At 44.9% G+C, this 27201-nt stretch overlaps 1 protein-coding gene across 6 annotated transcripts in view; it reads right to left on the bottom strand.

Annotated features, from left to right (window-relative positions):
• DCLK1 (doublecortin like kinase 1) overlaps positions 1-27201 on the bottom strand; it is a 298064-nt gene that overhangs the window by 77188 nt on the left and 193675 nt on the right. For all 6 annotated transcript variants that reach the window (XM_032496299.1, XM_032496298.1, XM_032496295.1 and 3 more), the window contains exons 5-6: positions 14483-14599; positions 150-244 (exon numbers count right to left, since the gene is read on the bottom strand). In XM_032496299.1, coding sequence (XP_032352190.1) covers positions 150-244; positions 14483-14599 — 212 coding nt within the window. The remainder of the gene's footprint in view (positions 1-149; positions 245-14482; positions 14600-27201) is intronic.

Genomic DNA, 27201 nt, shown 5'->3' with positions numbered 1-27201 from the left:
AAGGGACCCACTGTTGGCCACCTCCTGCCCTCGCCTGGTTATCACTCAGAGACAAGCAGCACTATTATGAGAGGGCCGCTTGCTGGCACCTGTGCCCTCCGCACCGAGACTTGGACACGTCTTAAACAAGGAGCGTGCTTATTTCTTACCCTCTGCTTCCGCAGGCTTCCTGGGCTGGTGGGTGATGGGCTTGGAGACTTGCCCGAGCGCGGAGTAGAGAGCTGACTACCAGGGGTTCCATTAACTGGAAGCACAAAGAACCACACAGAGAAAAAAAATGTATATTAAAGAATTCTCGTGACAAATCAGCTTCTCAGAGAAACAAATGATTAAAGAGGGACATTTGCTAAAATTCCAGACAATTTTTTATCTACAGTCCTGAAAACAAAGTTTCAGGGAGGAATCTTCTTCAGAAATTCACTGTTTTATTAGTCCTGTGTTTAATATAACAGCAGGTTACATTAAAAAATTTTTAATGTACTTTTCACAACTTTCTGGCTGAATTTATTAATGATGCTTTTAACTTTTAGGCATGTGTTTAAGGTCCTGAGACACTTTCAGTGGAATTCATGCTTAATTCTTGAATTTAGCATCCCTGTACTACCCAGGAGGAATAAACATTAGAATGGCTCCCAAGTGATAGTTCCAGCAACTTGTTAAAATAGATCACTGTCTTTTTAGAGTTAAGAACTCACTTCCAGAAGTGCCTGCATCCACTGGTGCCCTGCACATCCCCCTAGCCTAACTCTTGAAGGACCTGCCTCCAGCAGGACAAAGTAATCGGCACCGGCATTCAGGAACCCCTCACAGTTAGTCTTTACTTCTGTTAAAAATAAAAGCTGCTTTCTAACAGGTTTAAATCACCAGGATTGACCTGACTCTCAAGACTTTTACACAACATTATCCCTAAACTGAGTCAAAGCCACAGAACTCAGGTAAGCCATTCTTTTCTCTGAGTAACAACACCTCTAAGAACTGATAAAACACTTAAAGACATGACTCTATAAAGATATATCAGGTCACCACCATTTCACCTGTAAAAATGTCAACATTTTTTACACTTTTACATCCACAGCCAGTGAAGTAGGATTTGCAAGGGACACACACGTTCTCGAGGGTGCAGAATAAACATTTTCCACGAGGGAGAGCAATCATGCATTTAACTTACCTTCTATGAGTTCTAACATGGACACAGCCTCGGGGTCTAACCTGACCAACCAGAGCAAGAGGCAGAGTTCCCTCCCAGCACTAAGCCCCGCACCGCAGAAAAGGGAAGTGCCTGGACTAGTTGAGGATGGCTAAGGCTGCTCCCAGAGCAGGCTGAATGAGACGCAGGATTCATCAGCAGATGCCTTTTCTGCGTAAGGCTGACGTCTTCCAAGCAGCAGTGGGAGGTGCGGGCTCTGTCTTAGGCTACATCAAAGGTGTCAATTAAGCCTCATGCCAACGCGGAACCCCCACCCCAACCAGTAACTCCCGGAAGCTGGAGCCCTTTCTGTACTTTGCACTGAATCATAATGAAGTGCCTCTAGGGGCAAGAGACCCGGCGGTGACTCATCTGAAAATCAAAATGACAATAACTCTTCTAAAGCTGGTGGCTACCCAGTAATAAGGGGTAATAAGTACACCCTGACAAAATTCAGTGGTAAAGTACATGTTTATTGATTTTGCACCCACAATGTTTGCACCAAACCTTAGGGCCCATGCAAGTGGGAAGCTTCTTGTTTTGTCATCTTCTCCAAAGACCTTTAACAAATGTCACAGAACTCATGCTGCACTAATCTGTATTTTGCCTTTGAAATGTATTCGGTGTCTCCATCTAAAACACACACACACAACAACTTTTTTTTTTTTTTTTTTTGGCAGATTGAAGTAGGAAGCACCGAGAATGCTTGAATCTGCTTGCATTCTACAATCCTGTCTTTGCTGAGTGAGCCTGGGGCTCTGGCCTCACGGCACTACACTTCCCAGCCAGCGGCCCCTGCAGGAAGGGCTCTGAAATAGGCAGGGACTAAAGAACTGTGGGCAGAGACAGAATCCACAACCAGTAAGGCAAGGGACCCCCTAGGAGCTGACTGGAAAACAGGCTTTGTGAAGGTAACATCTTCTTCGCCTACTTTCTATGTTACTTTACATCTTTAGGTCACTCCCAAAGGCTACCCGGATTGGTGAAAATGAGCAAATGGGAAATCAAACACAGTATTCACATTTTTCACTTTTGGGACTCTAATTTTACCAAGCAAACGAGACATAGAAAAAAAGAGAAAGTGCCCTCTCAGGAAAGCAGCCTTCGGAATACCTAGCTTAAAAAAGCAAAACAACAACAAAAAGCTTGCATTTACTAACTACTCATTATGTGTGCATCTCAGTTTATTTATTTTTTTCAGTGGAGGTACTGAGGATGGGACCCAGGACCTTGTGCACACTAAGCACGCGCTCTGCCACTGAGCTATACTCTCCCGCCTCAGTTTAATGAAGACTTATTTTCTATGGACCAGTTAATGCACTTAAACCTTTCATTCATACACACACACACACACACACACACACATATATATATATACAACATACACACATATATTAACTGATTTAACTCTTACAATAACTCTGTGAGGCAAGCAGTATGATTTTACAAGTGAGGAGGCATAAAGATGATCAGCAACTTGACCGGTGAAGCAAAGCAATCCAGACCCCGCTCTCCACCATCACTCTCCCTTACTGCACCAGCCTTCTAGCCTGCAGGAAAATCAGGTAAATAAACTCATAATCACGACAAAGTGTCCTGAGAGGGGAAGTACTGGGTGTTGTTATTGGAATCCTGACAACCTATGGGGTCAGGACTGGCCTACACCTTACAGAGGGTAACAGGTAATGAAGCCAGGCCCTAAGTATTAGTGGGAGTTTGCAGGTGAAGGAGGGTAGGGGATGGTGTTCCAAGGTGAGGGCCCACCTGTTTCATGGCTGGGCATGGAAGAGGAATCAAATGTGGTGCTTTGAAGGGACCTAAATTAGTTAGCATAGCAGGAAAGGGGAGTTGGAGGGCAGGACCTTCCAAATGAGGATGGAGGAGGCAGTGGTCACACACTGCCGGGCTCTGACATTCAAGCTAAAGAGTTTGGTTTTTATCCAAAGTACAATGAGAAGCTACTGAATGATTTTAAGCAGGAGCCAGAGGATCAGCTGTGCATTTCAAAAAGCTCTCAAGAGCTCTTGTCCTGTCCAGAACGGATTAGGGGAGCACGCAGTTGGAGCAGGGACATTCCTTAGTAGCACGTCCAGGTAGGAGAGAGCGTGGCAAGTTTAAGGGTCCTGTGGTCAGAGAGGTGGTGTGGCTGGATCTAGCACAGTGCAGTGGAGGTCAAAGTAAATGGAAACATTCTAGAGAGACTTAAGAGGAGAACACTTCAGGGTTGAAGAGGATTATGGCTAGAGGTGGAGCAAGTTTGGAAGGACAGAGAGTTTGAACATGTTTAACTGAAGAATCTTGGGTGATTTCAATTCTGCATTGTATGTACCTTGATATACTCAACCTGAGAAAAGAAAGAAAAACATTTGCATTGTAGGTTGGTGTTATTTTTTTCTGTTTTAGATGAGGAAACTGAGGTTCAGAGAACTCATCTGTCCAAAGACAAACAGCTGGAAGGTGGCAGAGCTAGAACTGGATTTTGTTTCTTTCTTTTATTTTTTTTTAAGTTTTTTATTTATTTAATGATTTTATTTGTTCAGGGGGGAGGTAATTAGGTTTATTTTTTTAATGGCAGTACTGGGGGTTGAATCCAGGACCTCATGCATGCTAAGGATGCACTCTACCAGTTGAGCTATACCCTCCCCCTCATTTATTTCTTACTCAAAGAACTGTACACTTTTCCCATGAGGGGCCTGTCCTGGCACCTCAGGACATGACCGGGACTCTTGCCCCCCCACCCCCGTCTGCAGAGCTAAGGATGTGTAGGTTTCTCTATCACTGGGGCAATCGAACCCGCCTCCTTTATTTAAAGCCACTAGGCTTAGGGCTTCTACCTGTGTTACCATCTCCCTGGAGAAATAAATTTCAAGTTCCAAACAAGTCATTTAAAATCAAACATTTTTGGAACACAATCTGCTTGCAAGTTAGGAACGACCTGTATTCTTAAGGTCAGAGTTCTGTTTTCACTCTTCCTCTTGGCCACCTGAAAAGCACTGGCAACTTCTTAAAATGGTTCTTGACCTCCAGAAAACATCACACACCTTAGTGTTGGATCACTGCTGGAATAAGGAATTTTATTTCACAAGTTTGACACATGTGTTGAGAGCTCAGTTGTTTTTTATCCTGTAATACCAGAAGTCCCTGAGTGCCAGTAAAAAAGGCTTTGTCTTTTATTTACTAGAACTCATTAAAATTCAACTAACAAAAAGAGTTACTTAACAGAGGCCTTTTATTAAACAATTCTTTCTTTTGAATGGGAAAAATTCAACTTCATAAGATTGTTTTTGAATGGCCAAGCAGGTCTAACAATTAGTTATTTCAGTCGGAAGTCACCAACATCTGAATGACTAAAGCACTCATCAGACCCACTGCTTTAAATCCAGTTCTGGTTTCCCTGTCTCAGATTTGTCCATGGAACTTTCCCTTAAATCCTGTATCCTTTGTTCTGGCTGTTACCACCTGACGGAGAAGTGCTAAAAAACTTCAGGCTGGATTATTGTCATATCCTGTGATGATCAATTACATAATTAGCCACCAAAGAGCTATGGAAGAGAATCTGTGAAGCTGATTTCTACCATCTTTAGTCCATGCCCTTCTGGGCACCGAAGCCTAGCAGGGACACAAAAGCCTAAATTTTTCACAGCACATGATTCCTCATGAAAGATCCGACCTCATTTTTTCCTTCATCATTTCAGATCGATGATCCTACTAGACTTTACTCCTTGGAGCCATGAATTCAGGATTCTATAATCAACCAGTCAGTACACACAAGGTACACTTATTTTGTGCCTGACTCTATCCAGTGGTCTCCTGTCTCCCCAAACTTAAAACTGAATATGAAAGTTACTTAAAAAAAATTCTAGAATTGGGAAAAACTTGGCTTACTCGTTCTAATTCACGGCTCCTTTTAAATGACTTCAGGCTCAAATGTGTGCTACCTTAGCAAACCCTTTGTGAACACGGAGGGTTTCTTCCCTTTAGTTTCAAAAGGCTCAGACAGCAAGTGCAGACTCAATGTTTAAATGCCTCAAGCTGGTCCTGAAGTTAGAACAGTCTCCATGCAAGACTATCTAACTCCAAGCTGACTAACCTTTTGGACCTGAAAACCCTCCTGGCCGTTTCCCTGTCTTCTTGCTGCACTTAAGGCGGCTCATTTATTTATGGTGCCGCGTTTGCAGGGATGAGGGGAGGGAAGGTGTCTGCGTGTATCTGGGCCTCTCCGTCTGTGTGTGCAGCGGGTGGTGATCCAGGCATGCTGCCCGGCGGAGCTGGCTGCTTGCCCTAGACTCTCCCTCGCTCCCTCATCATGGAGGAGGCTGCAGACTCTAAAATATGCCTTCCCAGCCAGCCTTTGTCCATTGCCTGCCACATTATCAAGGGAGAAAAAAGAAGGAAAGAAAAAGCAGATGGAGTCAACTGAGGCAAAGAGAAAATAGACAAGTATCTCCTGGGAGGGGGAGCTCTTGAGAAAAAGGCTTTTTCCTAATTCTGTCTTCCCAGGGCCTCAGTTCACGGGGGAGGTGGAGCCCTGATTTTCTCCACTCGTCTGCTTTCTCTTGTGCTGAGACAAGGGATCCAGTTCAGAGACTGTCTTCCCTACTGAGGATAATGGAAAGTGGGGAGGTCAACAGAAACAGTGCGGATGGGGAAAGGAACATGGCTCTATGAATTAATTTTTTTAAATAAATATTTACAAAAAGGCCCTTGAACCTCAGGAAATCTCAGCAACCTGAAAAGATCCCACTGTTCCTGAACTCACTCATCTGGTCAGCACGGACCCAGTGGTTGCCGTGGACTTGAAGGCCCTGCAGAATGAACGTGTGATGCGTGCTGCTTGTCCTCAGAGACCTCATGACTCGGTTAGGATGATACAGTTTGTCGTCTGTAGCCCCGGAGCCGAATCGAGTGTCCCAGGACTGGAGAGGCGGGAAAGACCCTCACAGGGGTCACCTGGGCTACACTGGGCGTGTGCACGACTCACAGGAAGTGACAGAGGAAGCCTTCTAGAAAGCGATAGGAATTAAGAAAGGTACAAGGCGGAAAAGCCCCAGGGGTATCTGGCGGCAGTTTAAGTTGGTTTGCAGGCTGGAGCACGAGTTCAGAGAAGACACAGGAGAGATGGCTGCAAAGGAAGACTGGCCGGACCCCGACGTTCTTCACCTGAGAATAAAGAGTGGAGACTTCACTCGGCTACAAGGCTGACATGAGTGTGCCAGGCAGACGCAAGGAGCAGAGGACAAAGGCAGGAAGGAGGCCAGCGACACGTGGTTCCTGCAGCTGGGAGAAACCCCAGTCCTAGGACAGCATCGCCAAGGAGGAGCCGGGAGGGCTGGGGATAGACTACATGTGGAAGAGGAGGGGGAAAAGGAGTCAGAGATGATTATAGGGTAAACGGAAATGATTTTTAACTCAATAGTGAAACAGGGTCACATGGAGTCCTCTGATTTAAAATTATGAAAACGTGTCAGCTGGGATCCCAGAAGAGGCTGTGGCTGTGACGAGGGAATCAGGCACTACGGGCACCAGGGATCGGGGTGGATGAGGGTCCCAGACTGATGCGCTCTGTGCCCCCGCAGACCCCTTGTGGGTGCTGCCCCCACCCCAGCGGGGACTGCAGGGCGCCTCCCCCTGCAGTGAAGCCTGCGTGGCAGCCCCAGGCCAGCCCCGCAATGACCCCGGCACAGCGCGGCCTGGGCCCGCCCGCTGGGATGGCGCTTCCACAGGTCACCCGTGGTGTCCTCGCTGCCAAATCCTATGACCTCCCTTCAGTTCTCGTGACCTCCCACTTGCCCTCTGCACACTTCTGGCCCCTCCCTCCTTCTCGAACCTTCCTGCCCCCTTGACGTCTGTTAGCGCGCTCTCTTCGTTCCTTTGCCTCTTCTCACCTGCCCCCGTAACTGCACGTGGTCCTGGGGCTCCGTGTTCATCCTCACCTTACAAACCCCTACGCGCCAGGGTCTCCCAAGTAGGTGTTGTCGCAGCTCAACTCAGACTTCAACACAGTTACCCACCGCTTGCCTCCTGGTGCGTCCACCCTCATGTCTACAAGGGACCCATTCCCTCGCTCCTCCTCGATCGACATACCATCACCTCTGACCCCTCTTCTCTTCCTCTGGCCTCATATCCACTTAAATTCCTGGTTTCATCTCCCCTTTGAAGTCCCGCCTCCCCCCTCATTCTAAACGTTGCTGTTTCAATCCTGCCCTGACAGTTTCCTCCTGGGATGACTACAGTGGCTTCGTGGAGCCTTCCCGGCCTGGGACCCTTCACGCGTAGCCATCCTCTACACCACTGCGCCGTTGTTTCTAAAATCCAAATAAAAATCAAATCATGGCCTTACTAGAAATCCTCTTTCACCCCCTAATACCTGCAACAAAATCATGCCTGTGTGACGCTGCAACCTCACCATCTTCTCCCCTTCCTGGAATTCTGTCATTCATTTTTACTGGACTAGCAATTTTTCCTTAAACATGCCGTATGCTTTTGCACTTTAATGCTTTAACTCCTCTTGTCTTCTCAGGTGGTGATGCCCCCGGCCCTTCTGATGCTGGCAGGACCCTTCAAGTCCCAGTTTATAAGTCTTTTTCTCTGGCCCTGTTGGTGAGACTTAGCCCCTTGTTGCTCTGGGCTGTCATGGTACTCACTACACGGTTAGAGTCAGTGGTACACATGTTTGTCTCCCAACTTGAAGACAAGACTATAAACAACCTGAAGACAAGAACTGTGGTTTAATCATCTTTGTGTCCTTACAACCTAATACATGTCTGGAACACAGTAGATACTCAGGAAATATCTATTTAATCAACACAGGGCATTAACATGGGAGGAATCTATAAAAGCAGTTGATGTAGGGTGCTGCCCCCACACAGACAGAGGGTCAAAGACAATGGGTCAAAGCTGTGAAGAGCATCTCCGAAACACCCGCTGAAGGTGAGCCCTGGGGGAATTGACAGGTGCAGGGAAGGAGAATGGGAGGAGGATTCAGCTTTATATGCAGCAAAAATGTCTAAAAACACAGGGGATGGCCCTCTTGATTTTCTTGGTGCATTTTGTTTTCAACAATTCCCTTGGAACGTCAAAGCAGGAAGAATCCTCTTCTGAAATCTCTACACCAAAGGGAAAAGGCTGAACTCAAAATTAATAGCTAGCAATCTGCCTTGGGAGGTGTTTGATATAAATTAAAAAATTGACAAATTGGACTGGTAAACTGATTAAAATTCTCTTTGCTTCCCCAGCTTTGGTTGTTGTCTTATCTGCATAAGTTGCATAAAGCATTTTTATATAACTGTAAAAAAGTAAAATATGACTAGCATAAATAAAAAGACTTCAGGATTTCCAGAGTCACATACAAGTAAGTTTGAAGCCCGGGAAATATGGAATGGTGCCCCTGCCATGGTAGAAGGTCATTAACCAAGGTGTCCAGCTTTTCCCTCTTTCAGATGTTCACTCTGGCATCTCCAGCATCGTTGGTCCATGGTGGGTTCTCAGTGCATATTGAATGAATGAATGGTTGTTGCCATGAGTGTTTCTACCTTAGACTATAAGCTTCTGGAGGGCAAGAAAGTGCATCAGCTCATGCTTGAATTGACGGGTGTAAGGCACCCACTGGGGCCTAAGCTGTGTTTGTCTTGGCTTCTATAGACAGAGTGCCTCAACAGGGGGTGCCACTCTACAAGGAAAACATGGCCATCCATCTAAATGGGAATAAAACTATAAGCAAACCCAAAAAACCCCTGAAGTTCTTCTAAGGGATCCAAGAAGAGATTAAAATTTTGAAATCTGTAAGTTCCTAGGGAGGACTGCAGCAATGAAAACCCAGGATAGGTAAATGTGGTTCTCATACATTTTCAGTATTAAGAAAACAACATAAAGCAAAACTAAACTTTATCCATTCTTACTGGAATTGAACTAGCGCATATAATAGTATTATTTGGGGGGATGCTTTGTTATAACTTCCCTGTGCAGATAAAGGAGTTTATTGAAAAGAAATTCACATTTAAATGACATATTTTATGAGATGTCTGAGTTCGCAAGACAGACACATGAATAAAGATTCAACCCGTATTAAACTCTCTTTATGATGCTCTTATGTAGTCTTGTTTCTTTAAGAAGCATTAACACCCGTTTTCTCCATTTCTCAGGGATATCTCATTCAGTGTCTCAGCACACAATTGTCTGGGGGTCCCTATTTTTGTGTCATCAAGGCTTCTGGTTTCTCTGTTTCTAGCTCCAATTGCCTTCTTTGGACCCTTTCTGTTGTGGAGACTAATAGTAATTCAACAGCCAGGTAAATCATATTATCTATAAATTACTTAGGGGCTTGACCCGTGTACTTCCTGAGAGCAGGGGCTGTTTCTTTCATCTCTGCACTTTTAGCACCTAGCAAGTGCCTGACACTGGCAGGCCTGAACTTGATATTTCAGAGGGTGTAAATGAACACCTTACATTAATAAATCACCTCTAGCTTTTGGTCTCAGGAGGAAGAATGAGTAAGGGGCAAAGAGAAGATTTGCAGGGGATGCTCATTCTGGTCCTAACCCTGACTAGCCAAGGGAAGTTTCTGTCTACCACTGACATACATCATGAAGCTGGAGTGAATCATTTCACCCCCTGCAATGCTGGTGCCTGGGACTAACACTTGGGCTTCAATTGCAAAGTGTTGTTAGGTTGTAAATTGCAAACTTAAACTAGGCACTGTATCAGTTATCTCCTTGAGATCGAAATTTTAATAAGCAGAGATGAAAAAACTGGTATCAGAGATTGTCAGCCTGTTGTGCCTGGAGCACTGGACACCCTTGGGGCTAGCCCTGAGGGGCCACTATTAACTCGGTGACTCTGGGCCAAGAACCCCCAGTCCTGCCCCTGCTTCCTTATTTTTTAAAAATGGACTATATTATGATATAATAAAGAATATCTTGTCTTGCCTGTAATTGGGAGATCATTGGGAGGGTCAAAATAGATCAAAGAGATAAAAATTCTATGTAAATTCTGATGTTTCATTTAAATATGTCAACAATATTATCACATACAGCATGGAAACCTACAAATCTTAACTTTATACTACACTCTGATCTCTGTATAGTGCAGGAAGATGACTACTGGAAAGAGAAATTAAAAAACTGAAGGAGAAATCATTTCAAACTTTAGGTTAATGTGTAAGGGGGAAAAATGAAGATTCCTTAATGTTAAAATGTCAGGTTCATGGTGATAATGGGGCTTGGGGCCAAGCCAACATTTAAGGAGTATAAAAGTAAAATTATTCACATTCCAGTTCTACGATTTATGAATAACACTGAACAGACTATTTTAAGAAAATCTGGATGCAGTCAATATAGCGATAGCTCACTGCTCCTTTCCATGGTTTCAAGATACATATCTGAGTAGAGACATGGAGTCTTAGGCCAGCTCAGTGGAGGGGCCCAAGGCAGGTAATCCCCTGACATCCAGCAGCTGAACTTGCTCCAAAAAGATACGGAAACACCACTGGACTCCCTGAACCATGGGCTTAGGTCCCAGAAAAAGGGAGTGATCTTGGGGTCACTGGCATAATCCACTCATTTGCATCTGGGCATTTCTGCTTTATAAACCCCCTCTCTAAATTACAATCACCCAGAGGAAGGTGATAAGATTTGACAGCAAGTCAGAATCAAGAGACAAGTCATTGCATTTTATAAGTTCTTATATAATTAGGAGAAGGCTGTACGGCATATCTTCTAGATCAAAACGACTGAAGTTGAAAACTTTTTATGCATAAAAGGTTCATATTAAACAAAATGTGATCAGTGCCATTTAATTAATTTTGACCTGGAAGTTAAAGATACCTTGAAGGAAGTGTTAATGTTTCAAGAACATATGGGTTTTAGAGAGGATTTGGATTCTGGTTTCCGTGTGGAGACGATACTCCCTGGTGTGGTGCACTTACCACAAATTCCAAGTCGTTGCTGGTCAGATAACCAGGTTTTAACTAGAGTAGGAAAGGGATTCAGGGAAACAGCAGAAAACAGAAGTGCTTGTCTGAAGCGATCTATCGATTTTGAGGTAATAGATCCCAACCATTTTAAACTTCTAAAGGGAATGGTTCCAAACATTGGCAGTGACAACTGCAGATATATTTAATACATTTGCCTATCTCCTTTTTTGAGTTTCTGAAATTACTTTTGGTAAATGATACATTCATCTTTATTTATAAGATTATAATTAAAGACATTTATAAGATTTATATAATCTGAAGAGCTGCTGAATAGGGACTATGTGACCAATTAATTCTAAAGTGAAAATTTTCCTGTATTTATAATCATCTGTTTAAGATTCGGCTCATGATTCCTTTTTTTTTTTTTTTTTTTTTTTGGTAACTGAAATTTTGAATTCTTTTTTGGAAATAAAATAGGCTCTTCACTATTTACAAGGCTATTTATTTCTGACTTGCAAAAATTCTCTCTCCCTTTTTTTCCACTTGTATTACCATGTTTTCCTCCTGTCGCCCCCTTTCAATCTTGGCTGCCATGATCAGACAGACAGAAAGCGTGCGGGCACTTCCCTTGCATCTGTAGTGGAAAACTCAGCACCAGACAAGAACTGCTCCTGGTCCCAGGAGTCTGTTCGTTGACTTGTGCACAATAATCTGACCTGTCTGCCACCTTCCTTGACTTGTGGGGAGACCAAAAGCAAAAGGAAAAGAAAAGAAATTTCTCCTCAAACCTAAGAGCGTCTAACTGCCAACTCTTAAAAACAAAATCTATTAAAAACAACAACGACAACAAAGAGTGAATAGCAACAGGACATACTGACTCTCTTGAAACATCTATGACGTAAGAGACATAAGATTCTGGCGAATCACCCATTATTAGATGTTTCCTCCATGCTACAACTGATATTTTAAAATTCATGGTATATAATAAGAGGGAAGAAGAGAGGAAAGAGTAAGTAAAATTTTTCAATATCAAAGTGGGTTTGAATTGGGGACCAATTTTGTCTTTTAACATTGATTTTTTTTTTAGTAGTATTGACAATGTTTTGACTAACGTGGGGCTTCTTTTGCCTTTACAGCCTTCCACGGTTATACTAAATAGCCAAGATTTTTAGGGGCAACAGGCTGGCTGGGCCCATGACCTCTCTCTCCCTTACTGCTCCCTGGGAGTTCATCCTACAGCCCAGGTCTGGTCAGAAAACATGAGGAATGTTCTTTTGTCAAGGCTGAACATCCTCCAAAGAGCTCAGTTTTCATCTGTCGTCTATTTAATGAACAAGTTAAGGCCTCCCAGGAGAGTTTTACAGAAAGCAATTCCAGCGTCACCCTGTCATTCTGGGAAGGCCCATGTCTGTATGTAGGTGGTGTCTCCCTTGAAGGGAGAGACTTTCCCTAGTATCAGTTTCCAGAGAAGAGATGATCTTCAGCTGTAAATTCTCTCTTTTCCCAGCTGATTGGTTTTCTGCAAGCAGAGGTCATTATAAGGAGGTAGAAAAGGTAGCTGGCATCTGGCCCTCTCTTTTGCTCATCACTATGCTGCAAGGTATCCAGAAGTCTGCTCTTGGTTGCAAGGGTTAAAGATGGACACTGTCCCTTGGAGGCAAGCAGAGGCATGGAAAGGAAGTCATTCTGTCATGCCAATAGATGAAGATGAGCAAGCCAGCTCTCCCACCCTCCACCGTCCAGAGTCAAATGACTTCCCACATCTATTTCTATTTTTGTTCTCCGTAATCCAGTGGTTCTTAAACTTAGCTGAACCTCAGAATTAACTGGAAGGTCTTGTGAAAACCCAGATTGCTGGGCCCCAGCTCAGGTGATGTGAAGCTGTTGTTCCAGGGACCATGCTTTGGGAACCACTTCCTTAACCCTCTATTTCCCTAAACCTGGGACATAGACTACTGATCAGAATTGCCTAGAATACTGATCAAAACAGGCCTTGGCCCTTAATCTAGGATCTAGGAGTCAGGGGTTGGATGACAACCTTTAGCAAGTTCCCAGATGAATCTCATGAACTTGAGACTTTGAGTGTCATTCCCTTACCCTTCAGCAAAGTTTCAGAGTGTTCCACCCACTCAGGGCGAGCTCTGTCCGAGTAAGGGAGGCCTCTCAGCCCATCTGAGACTCCGTGAGGCCCACAAGCTCTATCTCAAGTGCCAGCTGCGTTCTGAGACGTTCCCTGACTGGTGTGATGCGAGCTGTGCTGGGGGAAGGGGGCAGTGACAGCCCATCAGTGCTGCCTGTAGAGCACGAAGAAGGTCTTTGCAGACACATCCAGGGAAGAGCAGTCATCAGGAAGGCCCCAAGGGGAAGGCGACCCTTAGAGAACTTAGGTGGACTGAGGGGTCCAGCTCTCCAGCCACCCAAGACTTCTTTCTTCCAAGACTCACTTTGGAGGTTTCAGTTTTAGTTCTTATCAGGAAAAACAGATGATAGCACCTCCATTTTTAAATATGGAAGCTATAACTTACACTGGTCAGTGGTGCCAGAGGTAGCCCTGTCGCTCCAGTTCAGACATCCTTCCCTGTCCCTCTGGGACCACACTGCTGGGAACATGACGTCCTCAATACAGACCCCAAGGTCTCAGTCCCCATTTATAAGAGCTTCCCTGCCTTCTTGAAATCAGGTGACAATCGCTTTGATGTATGTATCATTTAATAATTCATATTCAACGGTTTATAGCATTTAGTAAATAACTCCCTTCAATAGTGAAACCGACCTTAAAGCTAAGACGAAAACAAACAAGCAACTGACTCATGTCATTTTAAGACCAAAGAAGGAAAAGGCGGGGCTGAGGTGGTCGTCTTGCAAGTACACATCCTGCTCCAACGCCAGCACGCATGCCCACTGACAGACAGGACACAGCCCGGAGTCCCTGCAGCCACCTCTGCCCAGGGCTCTCGCGCGACGCTTTTAGCCCCAGAGCCATGCTGGGGCCCAAGTACGAAGTATGTCAAACAAAAGTTCATCAAACAAATATTGCAAACCCCTCATTAGCCAGTTCCAAGGAGAGTAAATGCTTTCACGGAGACTTCTAGAGTAGGGAGCCCTTAGCCTAAAAAATAATTTTTGTGGCAGAAATGATGCAAGTTGGGAACATACTTCTATTTGTGGGCAAATCCGGGTCTTCACTAAGTCTTCCCGAACCCGAGGCTTTTTCTTACAGCCAACATGCTAGACTCTGGCAAATCTGTTCCACCGCTTTAACATGTTCTAAAATTACAAACCGGAACCTACACTATCTGGAAACCTCACGCTCCGGGTTTCACACACCCTCTGCTCATCATGCGTCAGAGAGGAGGCAGTTGCTTCAGCCTCCTTTGCTGCTTTACCTGAGCTGGTTGACGCCGGGGATTTGCTGCGCCGGGAAGGTCCTGGGCTCTTGGTGGTGCTCCTGCGAGATGATGAAGCTATTTTGGTGTAAGAAGTGGACTTCACCACTCGACATTCTGGGGAGAGAAGAAAGGCCACACACACATCAGTATAGGGGCATGGCACATGCCATTCAAACGTGCAATAAACCTGGAAAGAGACATAAACAAGCCATCCTCAGGCACACGTGCTCCCTGCCAGCCCAGCGCTCCTGAACGACAACAGAACCAAGAAGACAACCTGGAAGGGCACAGTGGGTGTCTTAGACATCCAAGTATATACAGCTGTCCCTCTGTACCCACAGGGAATTGGTTCCAGGACTACCCGCCTCCAATAACCACCACCACTGGCTGCTCTGGTCTGACCAGGTGGCCCCGCGAGTGGTTTCCATCTTTAAAAAAAAAAAAAATCTATGCATATGAACATATGAGCACAAATTAAAAGGTGGAAGTAAGCAAGAAACACAACATCATAGTATCAAAAGACATAATCAGAACCACTGTGTGAATAGTGCCTGAGACCATGTCTACGGAGGTTTTAATTCACAAAACAGATCTTTGGAACAGGTGAAGAGGATGTCCAGTTAACTCAAGGCTCTGTTCACACAACTGACAGCATATTCTGGAGTCCGTCCTAGTCTTTGGACATGGGTCTGGCCTTCCGGAGAGATATTAGCAACCAAACTGGACTGCTATGACATTGTTGGTTTGTTGGTGTGCTTCCAATTACATTTTTACAAGTGTCCGCTGCGTGCCAAGCACTGAGCTCTGCAGGTATGATGGAGAACAGACACAGTTTTGGAACTGGAAACACTGACCCCCGGGTGGTGCAGTGTGGAGTCTTTTAACCAACGAGGACTCTTTTTTTCCATTGATTTTTACTTCATGGACCTCATGTTTTAAAAATGTTAGCTTATGAAACAAATTCCATAAAGTAATAATACATTTCTCCTCTTAAATCAAAACCAGGACTATAATAAGGGCAGGATGACTGGGACTTTGTGTCTCAGGTCACAAATGTCTAGAGGTCACATAAATTTAAAATAATAATTATAAAGCTTGGTATCTATCTAATTAGCAGGAATGAATGGTTAAAATAGAAAGCTACCAGATGGTGTGCACTGGTAATAACAGCCATCTGTGAGCTGCGACAAGAATTAAAAAGTTGATTTTAGGGTTTGTCGCAGGTGCCAAAATTGCTGGTTATGGCTCCAACTACCAACCAGGGCTGTGGACCAGCAGAATAGAACCAATCTTACCACACTGAGCTGACACTTCTCCAGCTACCAGAAAGACACTGGGTATTTTCGTCAGGCAGCTCTGTCTTACCAGAGCGAGTGTGGGCGTTTGATTTGATTTTCGAAGTGTTGAAAAAACCCTGTGGACTCACGCCATGCTCCCAGAGCTTCTCTTGCTTCTCTCGAACTTAGTTCTTCACCACATTATTAATCTAGCCAAAGTATTCATTTGTCTGCCTCCCCACCCCCTTCTCCCTTGGGTACTAGCTAGTCCCGGCATATTTAGCACAGGGAACTGTATTCAGTATCTTGTAGTAACCCTCTAACGAAAAAGAATATGAAAACGAATCTATGTTTGTGTAGGGATGACTGAAACATGATGCTGGACACCAGAAATTGACACAACATTGTAAACTGACTATACTTCAATAAAAAAGAATGTGAATGAATGAATAAATAAATAAATAAATGCAAGCAGGTAATAGCTGCTCAATAAATATCGGCCCATGTTGTTATTGCTCTTGTTACTACTTGTGTGAACTCTGACTATCCACTCAACTAACCCAACCTCTCATTTTACTGATAAAGGAGTCTCCAAGAGGCTAAAGGGCTTGCATCAGAATCCAAGTCTCCTGGGTCAGTGGCTTCCTCAGCACCCCAGGATCCGATACTGTGGCCTAAGCAGGCAGTTCCATTGCGCATAAAGGCTGGAAAATGTTTATCAATGCCCACGGTCGGGACGGACAGGTGAGTGGGAGATGGCAGATAACGGGAAAGACAGTGAACAACCAGTTCTCATAACGTTAAGTTAAAATTTAAATACTAAAGCTGCAATTCTATCAAGACTCTTATTGCATCAGTAAAAAAGAAACAATGAACCCTCTTTCAGAAGTGGAATTATGGTAAAGTAATAGCTTGGGGGATCGTGGCATCTGAAAGATAATTACAAGTATTATGAATCTCATACCACTTGCCTTCGGGATATGAGTGAAGCTTCGTGAGTCATAGAGGGGATTAGGATAATTCTGAAAGGCTCTTAGGATAATTCTGAAAGGCTCGGGCTGAATAACAGAAGACAGAAACTAAACAATGATAGTAACTGCTTTTTTCCCCCCAGGGTCAAAATAAAACCAATTGAAGAAAATTGCAGCGCCAGGCCATAAATTAGGAAAAAAAATCCAAGAAGACTCCAACCATCTTTCCCACTAGAGTTTCAATTTTAAGTATTTTAATTAATTTAAAAGGGAATGGCATTTTATGACAGTGAGAGATGCCATGAAAAAGGACAAATGTTCATTACTTTGGAGAGAATGCCAAAATCTCTGTCAGCTTAAAACCACAACTTAGAAACGCCGTGAATAATATGATCTAAGTGGCCAATAAAATAGAAAGCCTGTTTGTTCTCATGAAGGACATTTTTCACAGCGTCTGGCAGGGAAGCAAACAGCGCCCTCCACCAGAGACCTCACTCTCTTCTCGGGATGTGTGCCTCTGGAGGAGGGGGGGCAGTCACTTCATTCTGGTATTTTTGGCACCCTTATGTTAAGAGGACCGCACTTCCTTTGGCTGTGGGGATGCTGGACCACACAGACACTTCCTAGGAAGGATGAGACTGAAGGACTGAAGGTGAGCCACTTGAAGGAAGCTTCAGGATAGTAATTTCTCTTGCTACTGAAGATCGCAGACTACCCAAAGTAGAGCAAATCAGATGCAACACATTCTCTGCGTCTCTGGTGACCGAACTTCCCATAGCAAGCAAGTCAGCAAGTGAGGTCTGATTAAGCCTCTGCTTGAGGAAGTCCCTACACTCACCGCTTCACGAGCTGGGAAGTGTCCTTTTCCATTTGGTCTGCACTAACATGAGCTTTACGGATGTTCTCAGGATTTGGTAAAACAGAATTCCCACCTTCACCCTGGACCCCAGCTTAAGAAACAAGCCTCCTGTAACGGCCAGATTGAGAGAGACAACCCAGACGCCGAGGTACAGGGAGGAAACTGGAGAAGGAATATCTTTGGCCGCGTTCCCCATGGCATGAGACCTCCACTTATGCAGATCCTCTCCCGACTCAGAAACAGCCGGGAGGTAGGCTGATGTGCTATGAAAGGTACTAACGAATGGAAACGACTACAGAATTCCTCCACAGGCACCACCAGCTCACCTGAGCTCACACAGCAGAGACCTGCATGCATTCAAAGGGGCCTATGTGTACCTTCTGGAGAATCTTGAAGGGCAAAGGTGACATGCTCCAAACGCCTAGGCAGGCTTAGTGACATGCTGCATGCTAGCTAGAGAATGCTCTTTAAACAAGGGATGTTTTTACTCCTCTAATCTCTTTCTAAAACCAGCAGAGTAAAAACACTGTCAGGTAGAGATGTCTCAATGACCTCAATTCAGTCATTCTGAATTGTTCAGGAGACGGGCAAGTTCATCTAGAAGAATCCTTCACCCACAGTAGATGCTTTGTGCTTTGTTCCCCATCCTGATCACAAAGACAAGCTCCCTTCTCACCTGGCAAAGGGACAAAGCTTCCAGATGGAACAATATTCATTTCCGTGGCTACATGCAAAAGAGAGTCAGGGAATGCATGGAGTTCTAGAGACTTTTTGTGACTACGATGCAAACTCAGTGACCGAAGGAGAGAACTTATAATCCTGGCTCTCTCCAACAAGTTGCTCTTACATGTTCATATGCTCTGGGTTGGAAGGAACCCTCCGAGGATATCATGGTTCTCAGTGGTTACTAAGTCAATGCTGGCTCCATTCATGAATATCCACTCTTCCTGTCTCCATATGGGGTCGGCCAGCTTCCTCTTGAGCATCTCCAATGGATTCACCTGGGAGACTGACCACCACTGGCTCATGGTTTTTGAAGCTTTGAACATCCAGCTTAGCCTCCAGCTGGTCAGTGTGGGTGAGCTCAAAGACCATTCCTGGTCTGATTGATGGCTAAAGTTTACTTCCTATAGAAACACAATGATTCTCACACTTTGAGGCAGTATTACAGAAACATTCAAATGTAGTCTCCTACAGGAAGGGTGGGTCTGCATCTCTCCAGCTGAATTCTCTGATAAGGACTGAGGCCCATCCTCTTGTTTCTGCACCACCTAGATTCAGAGTCAATCCTGACACCACTGTGAAACCCACATCCCTACTGGCTGTGGCGTTTGGAACCAGGGTTACCTTCCTAAGAACCAAATGCAGCATGTCTGGAAGAAAAGCAGTGCAGATTAAAACACTCCAAACTGTAGTTTTAAAAAAAAAAGTATGTAGCAGATTGAGTGGGAAGCAAAGGCTGGAGAGGCTTAGCTGGGGAGTAAAGTCCCAGAAACTGAGATTTTTTAAGTACCTTCTAAAAATACAGCCACGTGTGTCTACACCCAGCGCCCAGACTGGCCCACCACAACTTCCAGGACACGCAGCTGAGCACTCCAGATGGCGCCCACGTGTTCCCACGTGGCATGGCTGCCGACTGTGAAACTAACACGAACCGGCTCAGTTGTCGGCTGAGCGCCGAACCTTTACGTAACACCTGCAGAAGGCTTTCTGGCCCTGGGATGTTCCGCACTAACATCTCAAGAGTCACCACTCAGATCTACTGCTTTAATAGCATAAGTGATTCTCTTCTCCAAATACTTTCTTTTCTCCTGACCGTCAAATCCAAGTTAATTTTCCCCACGGAACAGCTGAGTGTTATATGGGGGGTCCAGGGTGGTGGATGGCAGTTTCGCTCTAGGAAACTGCCTGGTAACCCAGGCGTCTGCTATTGTATGTCAGCCACCCTTGAGTCTTTTCCTCCACAAGGTCCCAGCCAGCCCATCGTGCAGCCTCCGAGTTTCAGCCCTGGGGTTGGGGGAGAGAGGGAGGCCTCCAAACGCTAGACAGGGAAAGCTGCTTTGTGCCTTGTTCACCAGAGCTTCATTTCCTGACACTGATCTCGTCCTTTCCTTCTCCCCACATGTCAGCGGTACTGTTCAGTGCCAGTTGCGAGCTGAATCTCCCATCTCTACCCACTGCATGCCAGTATCACCTCCCTACTTGTGACGACCAAAAAATGTCCCCACACATAGCCAGTGTCCCCTGGGGGGCTAACCCCTAGCTGAGAACCACTTTTGGATCTCTTCATTAGCGATGTTTCCAATGGAATTCTTAAATTCTTCCCTGAGGGTGTTAATGAGGCCATCACCAACCACTTGCCTGGGGCCCTAAACAATGCATTTTGCACATTCCTTCCATAGGTTTGGCCAACGTGACTTAATGGTTTGGAGAGTCCCCGCATCCACTACAGTGTAGATGTTGTGACTGGCAAGGTTGAAAGCCTTCTAACTATCTTAAAGTCACTTCAGCATCCATTGCTTTTGCCATCTCTGAAAACATGGTGACTTGAAAAACTTGAAAAGCTGGGGGTTTCTTAGTTGAGATCAGGAAAATGGAGGAAGTCATGGGGACACGGTGTTGAGAAAGAGGACTTCCGCGCTGTGCTGTGCAAATCTGAGGGTGGCAGGAGGGCCAGGGGCATTGCCCATAGTCAGCTGCACTGTCAAGTCCTCTCCCTTCCAGGTACCCTCTGACCTCTGCAATGACACTTTTGGAACCAATCCCAAAATAATGCTACCCCAGCCATTTTAGTTCAGTGCAAATCCCCAGGCAGGAGATTTCAGTTCTTATCTACTGAGACTGGAAATATGCAACCCTACTCATTAAGTCACACAGCACTGCCTCCAAACAATGCAATCATGTGCCCTTGAGCGGCCATGTGCTCAGGAGCCTTCTTTTTGAAAGTCTGAAATATAAATTTAGTAGGTAAGCTTGTTGTCCAACTCATCAGCATTAAAATTGTCTCTGCGGGCAGCCTGTATATATTACTTCTGTGATTGTTTCCAGCTGTTTGCTCAGCACTTGGTGCTTCTTCATTGGTCGGTGCAGCCTCACCAGTAATCTTCATCTTTTTGAAAGTGAAGCAGTTACTAGAATTGAGAAGCTCCCCTTGGCTGGCTCTGAGCTTCTTCTCATCAGAAACCTGTGCGGCTTCAGTGGGAGGTTTGAACAAATCACAGATCCAGAGGGCCTCCCCCTGCCCCCCCACCACTCTGCCTCTTGTGGATGGATGCGTGCTTGGTCCACAACGGAATATTAAAAGCTGATGCTGGCTGGACCACGTAGAACAACAGAACTCTGAGCTACAGCCTGCAGCTACCTGCTCGGGAAACCTACTACCTACAATAACCAGTCAGGAGGCTGGTCTGCTATAGGTATAGTCTCAGTAGGTGCGAACAGACTTGCAGGAAGTAAGAGCGCCATCTCTAGCAACAATCCAAGAAACTAAACAGTAACCCCTGTAACAGTCAGCTCAGAACAGCCAAGACTTGATTAATAACCGACAACTTCCCTAATTTTCATCCCCGCTTCCAACTTAGGACCAATCAGAGAAAGCCAAATAGGCACCCTAACCAATCACATAGTTAGACCACCGCCAGCTTCTCCAGGCCAGCAGTCGGGTCATGCCGGAAGCCTTCCTTTTTCCCACTATACAGCTTTCCCACTCCTCTGCCTGCCCCTGGGTCTCTGCCAAAACTCAAATGATGGTGGCTGACTCCTTTGCTTTTGCAAGTTCACAATAAATAGCTTTCACTTATTCTCACTGGTTGGTCTTTGTTTATTCCTGCAGCGTGCACGTGTTTCCCTCTTAGCTGATCATAAAATGAAATAGCTGACTTGGCTTGAGCAGCAGGTTGTATGAACGGGCTCACCTTTCCCTATTAGAGTTATGACACATCCACGGGGAGAGAAGGCTGCCTGAGGAACAACCTCCTATCTCACGCTCCGGCCCCACGCTCACTGCGGGGCAGAAGGGTGGACATCACCTCAATTTCACTTTCTTCTTTCTTCGCAAAGTGCATGTATTAATTTCCTGTGGCTGCCAAGAAAAATTACCACAAATGTGGTGGCTCACAATGACTAAAACATATTTGCTCACAGTTCTAGGGGCCAGAAATCCAAAATCAAGAACAGTCCCTTTGAAGGCTCTAGAGAAGAATCTATTTCTCTCCTCTTCCAGCTTCTGGTGGTTCCAGGTATTCCTTGGCTTATGGCCACATTACCAAGATCTCTGCCTCCATCTTCACGGGGACTTCCCCTCTGTGCATCTGTGTTATATTCTTCTGCCTCCTTCTTGGGTGGAATTTGACGGCAAGATTTGATGCATGATCCAAGGTCATCCCCACATCTCCAGATCCTTCACTTAATTATATCTGCAAAGATGCTCCTTCCAAGTAAAGTAACATTTACAAGTTGACATCTTAGGTGGCCATTCAACCTACTACGGCCTGTGCGATGCAAGTTTAGGACAAGCCTTTCTTGAAAAATTTCGTCGGGGTTCTGTTGTTACCCTACTGCTTAAAACCCTTCCGTGACTCCCTGCTGCTCTTTGAGAACATCCTTAGCACAGCCTGTAAGGCCCGTGCCCACCTCCGCTCCACTCTCGTCCTTCTTTTGGGCACATTATTTTAACTTCTTACAAACTCGACCTATCTTCCTGCCTCTGGGCTTTAGAACATTAATTTCCCTGCAGAAGGAACGATTCTGCCCTGTGCTGTCTGACTTCTGCTCATTCTTCCCTGCTCAGCTTAAATTGATTCATCTGGCAAATATTTACCAAGTCCCTGCTGTTTAGGAGCCAGGATGTAGTAGTAAATCAAGAGACCGGGTCCCTGCTCTGATGGAATTTCTACTGTGGAAGATGAAACGGGCCTTAAAAAACAAGAACAAGACCTGATTTTATCAGTGCTTCACTGAGGAGAGAAAAGAGGATGTGAGAGTGGGTGGCTGAGTGAGTGGTTTCTCTATAGTGCTGGTCAGGGAAGGTCTCCGGGAGTAAAGGACACTGACGGTGAGCTCTGAACACTGGGAGGAGCTGGCCATGGGCAGATTAGAGAAAAGAGGGTGGCAGGAGCCAGATCAAGTCAGGACTGGGAAGACCAGATGAGGGGTTTGGGTCTTACTCTAAGCAAGATGGGAAGTTACAGAAGGGTTTCAGCAGTCACGGATGTGTTCTGATTCATGAGACTGAAAAATCACCCCGGGGCTGATCTAGGTGAGAAAAGATGGTGGCTTGGGCCAGGATGGAGGTAACAGAAATGGATGGAAGAGAATGACTTGAGATACCATATGGACATAGAGCCCACAAAGCTTGAGGATGGGCTGGGTGGGGTTGGGGGCGGGTGGCCAGGACAGTCCCAGCTTACAGGAGCTTTGTCAGCTGTACTTCTGAGACCTGCTCAGTGGTCTGCACAAGGCAGCGGCTTCATGTGCCTAAGGCAGGAGAGACCAAGAGTTTGCCAAGGACTGTGGTCTTCCTTCAGGATAAAGGACAGACTTTCCCACTCTTTAAAAATGCAGAATCCTTGTTCTTCTTTTGAACAACTGAATTAGAATCAGTGGAGGTAGAACCTGAAGCATTAAAACAAACAAACAAAATCCCCAGGTGATCCCAGTGGTGTGGGTCCACAGAAACTTTTTGTCATTCTCTGGTATACAGATAAGAGAAATTACTATTGGAAATCCAGCAGCTCAGAATTTGAAGTAATTGTGCAATGTGACATTTGGAACAAAGCATTAAACTAACAGTATAAGGAGATAGATTAGCAAGACAAATCAGTCTTGAAAAGACAACAAATATCTGTCCAACTTAGGTTTAGTCCCAACTCAAATTTTCAGAAACAACAAACTGTCATCCTGAGACCCAGCAGAAAGCCGACTTTGGAAAAAGAATAAGAAAGCTGACTTTGGAAAAAGAATGAGTTCACCCATGACCACCTGGTTTCCATCAGCTACAAGATGGAAAGATCTAAAAGGTAGATCAGAAATAAGAAATAGGTAAATTACACCAAAACTGAAAGCTAAAAAATGGGTGCAAATTTTTCTTAAAGAAAAGAAAAAGAAACAAAAGAAACCAAAAAACAAGAGCATGGAAATGTGAACTGAAATAAAATTCGATCGCTCTCTCCTTGCATAAGGCTTCTTTTATGCCTGATTTTATCCCACTCCTGCAGAAACAAAGACAAATGTACATCTTTGGTCTGTGGGTCCAGCTCAGGCCCAAGTAGTTCAAGGGTCAGAAGGTCTCACTGGGAAAGGTGTGTGGCATTTCTGGGCAGCACGCAGTGATGGCAGTTGGGAATACCAGGTTTGTCATTCACAAAGGGGAAGGTTTTATTTTGAATTATCTTGGGCCCCCTCAATGAAGTTAGGACCAGTCACAGCTTAGAGGACAATGGGGTCCACTCTTCTCCCATTAAAGCTAAGTCACAGGCTCTGTGCTGCCCAATGCATTGGACCATTTTGCTTAGGGAAGTTCTCTAGCATCTTGCACTAATGTGGTCCATGGGCCGGCAACCTCAGAGTCACCTGGGAGCTTGTAGAATCTCAGGTCCCATCCCAGACCCACTGAGTCAGAATGTGTGTTTTACCAGAATTCTTAGGGATCTGTACTCACATTAAAGCCTGAGAAGAACTGCTCTAGAACAAGGGAGGGATGTCTTTAGATCGGGAGTTCTAATCTAAGAGTGTGTGTGAAACACAACAGGTCCTTGGGCCCAGTCCCCAGAGATTCTGATCCCAAAGGCCAGGCACCTGCATTCTGAACAAGCTCCTCAGCTGATTGCGATAATCAGCTGACACTCAAGGGGTAATTTAAGAAATGGTGCCACAAATGGTAATGAATAGGAATTAATAACTCTAGAAAGGAATCAAATAACAGACATAACCCAACATCCTCTTTAGAGGGCAACATCTTAGGGAAGTGTCTCTAGCCTTCCCTATGATAAGAATTACCTGGGGATTACAGCTGAAGATTCAATTTTCCAAGCCCCTTCCCCAGATGTTTTGAAGCAGTGGGTCTGGGATGAGAGTCAGGGAATGTATACTTTTTAATAAGTCCCCTGGGTGACTCTTAGAATTAGAGGTTTAGGAAAATACCCATGGTACAGCCCAGAAGGGCACTGTGTGAGGTGGGCCTGTCCTGGCCAGCTCCTCATCTGCCGAGTAAAGCAGAAGGACTAGGTTCTTGGTGGGGGAGGGGCTTATGTATAAAAGAAGTTTCCAGAAAGTCATATACCATCATCTAAATGTCCTGTGAAGTGGCTATCAAGCCTGATGGGAACAGAGGTTTTCCACCCGGAAGGGGTTCCTGCATTTGAGGAATAATCAGCTGAGCCTCACCCTGAGAAAAGACACCCAAACCTGCGTCGATATGGGGTAAATGAGGTTTGGGGGGGTCACTGCTTTCATGTCTGGAGGTAAAGACGAGATTTGGGAAGATAATTTTCTAACCAAAATTATTGTTGAGCTGGCACTGTCATCTCACAGAAGAAAAAATTAAAATTCAACAGGGAAACCAAAGAGAACAAACTCTAGGACCAGGAACACACACTCAGACTCTGATGCAGAAGAAAGCAATCAGACAGAATGACTGCCATGATAAGTGACAAGCTGCAGTCACATGGCTAGAAAGGGACTGAGTGACACTCAAGAATAATGACATAAATCTACTTCTGGGCAAAGTCTCTCTGGAGTAGAATTTTAATTTAGCGGCTTTGCCTTTAAGGACTAGGGACAATCATGGCGCTTGATAAAACTCAGCTGCTTCAGAGAAGAAACCAGTAACACCAAATGTGTGCATCTGGCAGAACACACACAAAAAAATCAGGACTTGAACTAGGCATACCCTACCTAAACCCTTCAAATTCGTATTTTTAAATATATAATTCAGGCTGCTGGTTTGTGACACCTTCATCTCAGAATTAAAATGGTCAGAGCCTGCGAACGCAAAAGTAACGACAGTAATGATTCCACAGTCTGAAGAAGTAAAACTCTGGAAATGCTTTGTGATTGTTTTTCCATCATAATTATCATGGAGAGAGTATACAGGTGTTCTGTGCCTAAAATAATCGTACCGCCCAAAGGAGAAAGCTAACATTTTAGCGGAAATTCCCTTAGACACAAAGGAAAGCTGCTAGATCGTAAAGGCTGAATTAGGTTCTTAAGAAAGCTCTCATTTCTTTCCAAGAAGATACTTAAAAGTATGGCAGCCAATCATTTTCCCACAACACTTTAGACATTGTTCTAAATACCAGCAGGCTTTAGAAATAATGACTTCTCAGGGTATTACAGAAGTACCCACCCTGAAGAAACAAAAGCTCTCAGTAGCAGTCCCCCACTGGTGCCACACGAGCAATGCTTCTTTTCTAAGAGTGTTCTAGGAGTGACCCCAGGGAGATCTGCTGGAGAAATTAAATTAAGTGCTGCATATAAACTCGTTTTCCTGGAATCAGTTATGCTGATGGGTTTCTAGGGTACTCTTTGAAGACAGCCGCATGAGAGAACCCAAGACACAGGGATGAAATAAATGCTTTCCTTCCTTTAATAATCAGTACAGAAAGCAGACAATGCCCACAACAGGACAGCTTTTACAGTCTGTCAATAGCCTTCCAGAATGTTCCACTGCTCCAGGGAAAACAGCTAGTCAGGTTATTGCACTTAAAGATTAAAGAGGATTAAAAAAAAATTAAAGCCCAAAGTTTCACGGGTTTAATATAAATGAGATACATTTCTAGATGCTGTACTTTTTAGGATCATTAACATAGTCTAAATAAACTCCTCCAGGGCCACGCCCCCTTCAGTCCTCCTGCCAATCTTGCTGAGAAGGCAACAGTGTTCCCAGCTGGATAGCATCTCCCCAGATACTAGCTTGCAATACAACTGGAAAGAAGAAATGTTCTGAGTTGCTTACATTTTTTGACAAAGTGAAGAGTTCACCTCAGTGGATAAATCCTGCTGTTGTACAGTTGACAATCACTGGGGCAACACACTTGCCAAATACAGCTAATAATGCTACATGGTAAAGGCTTGGGGGAAACTACAGGTTGTCAAGTGCCACAGGTGAGCTGTGTGAGTGAGCAAGGAGGTGACGTGAACGCTGGAAAATGGCGGAACCAATTTGAAATGGGCATTCGTGGTCGATATCCCAGCTGCTGCAGGACCCACACGGCTAAGCAGCTCAGATGGGTCTTTGAGTTCACGGTGAAACAGTTAAAACAGTGCCCAACCAGACAAGATACCTGCCACCGTTTTTCTGACCCTTTGGATTTCTGGCCACATGACCTGGGTTGCTCACAGATCACGAAGGATGCTGTGTTCACTTCTCATCCCTCTCCTTTCACCTTGTTTCACAGGAGTCAGTTTCCAGGGAGAAGAAATTATGCAGGAGAATTAAAAAAAAAAAAAAAGGAATCCAGGAAAAGCAGCCATTAAAATCAGTTTTAAACCAAAGTTCCCAGTCACTAACTCTGAAAACCTGAGGAAGATCATCATCGAGGAACTGATCTCAATGAGCACAACTTAATCCCTTATGTCTTGTAGCTGAGTTATTTGTTAAGGGCAGAGTTA

This window comes from Camelus ferus, chromosome 14 (genome assembly GCF_009834535.1).
Source record: "Camelus ferus isolate YT-003-E chromosome 14, BCGSAC_Cfer_1.0, whole genome shotgun sequence".
Taxonomy (NCBI): domain Eukaryota; kingdom Metazoa; phylum Chordata; class Mammalia; order Artiodactyla; family Camelidae; genus Camelus; species Camelus ferus.
This window is presented reverse-complemented; position numbering and strand designations above follow the sequence as displayed.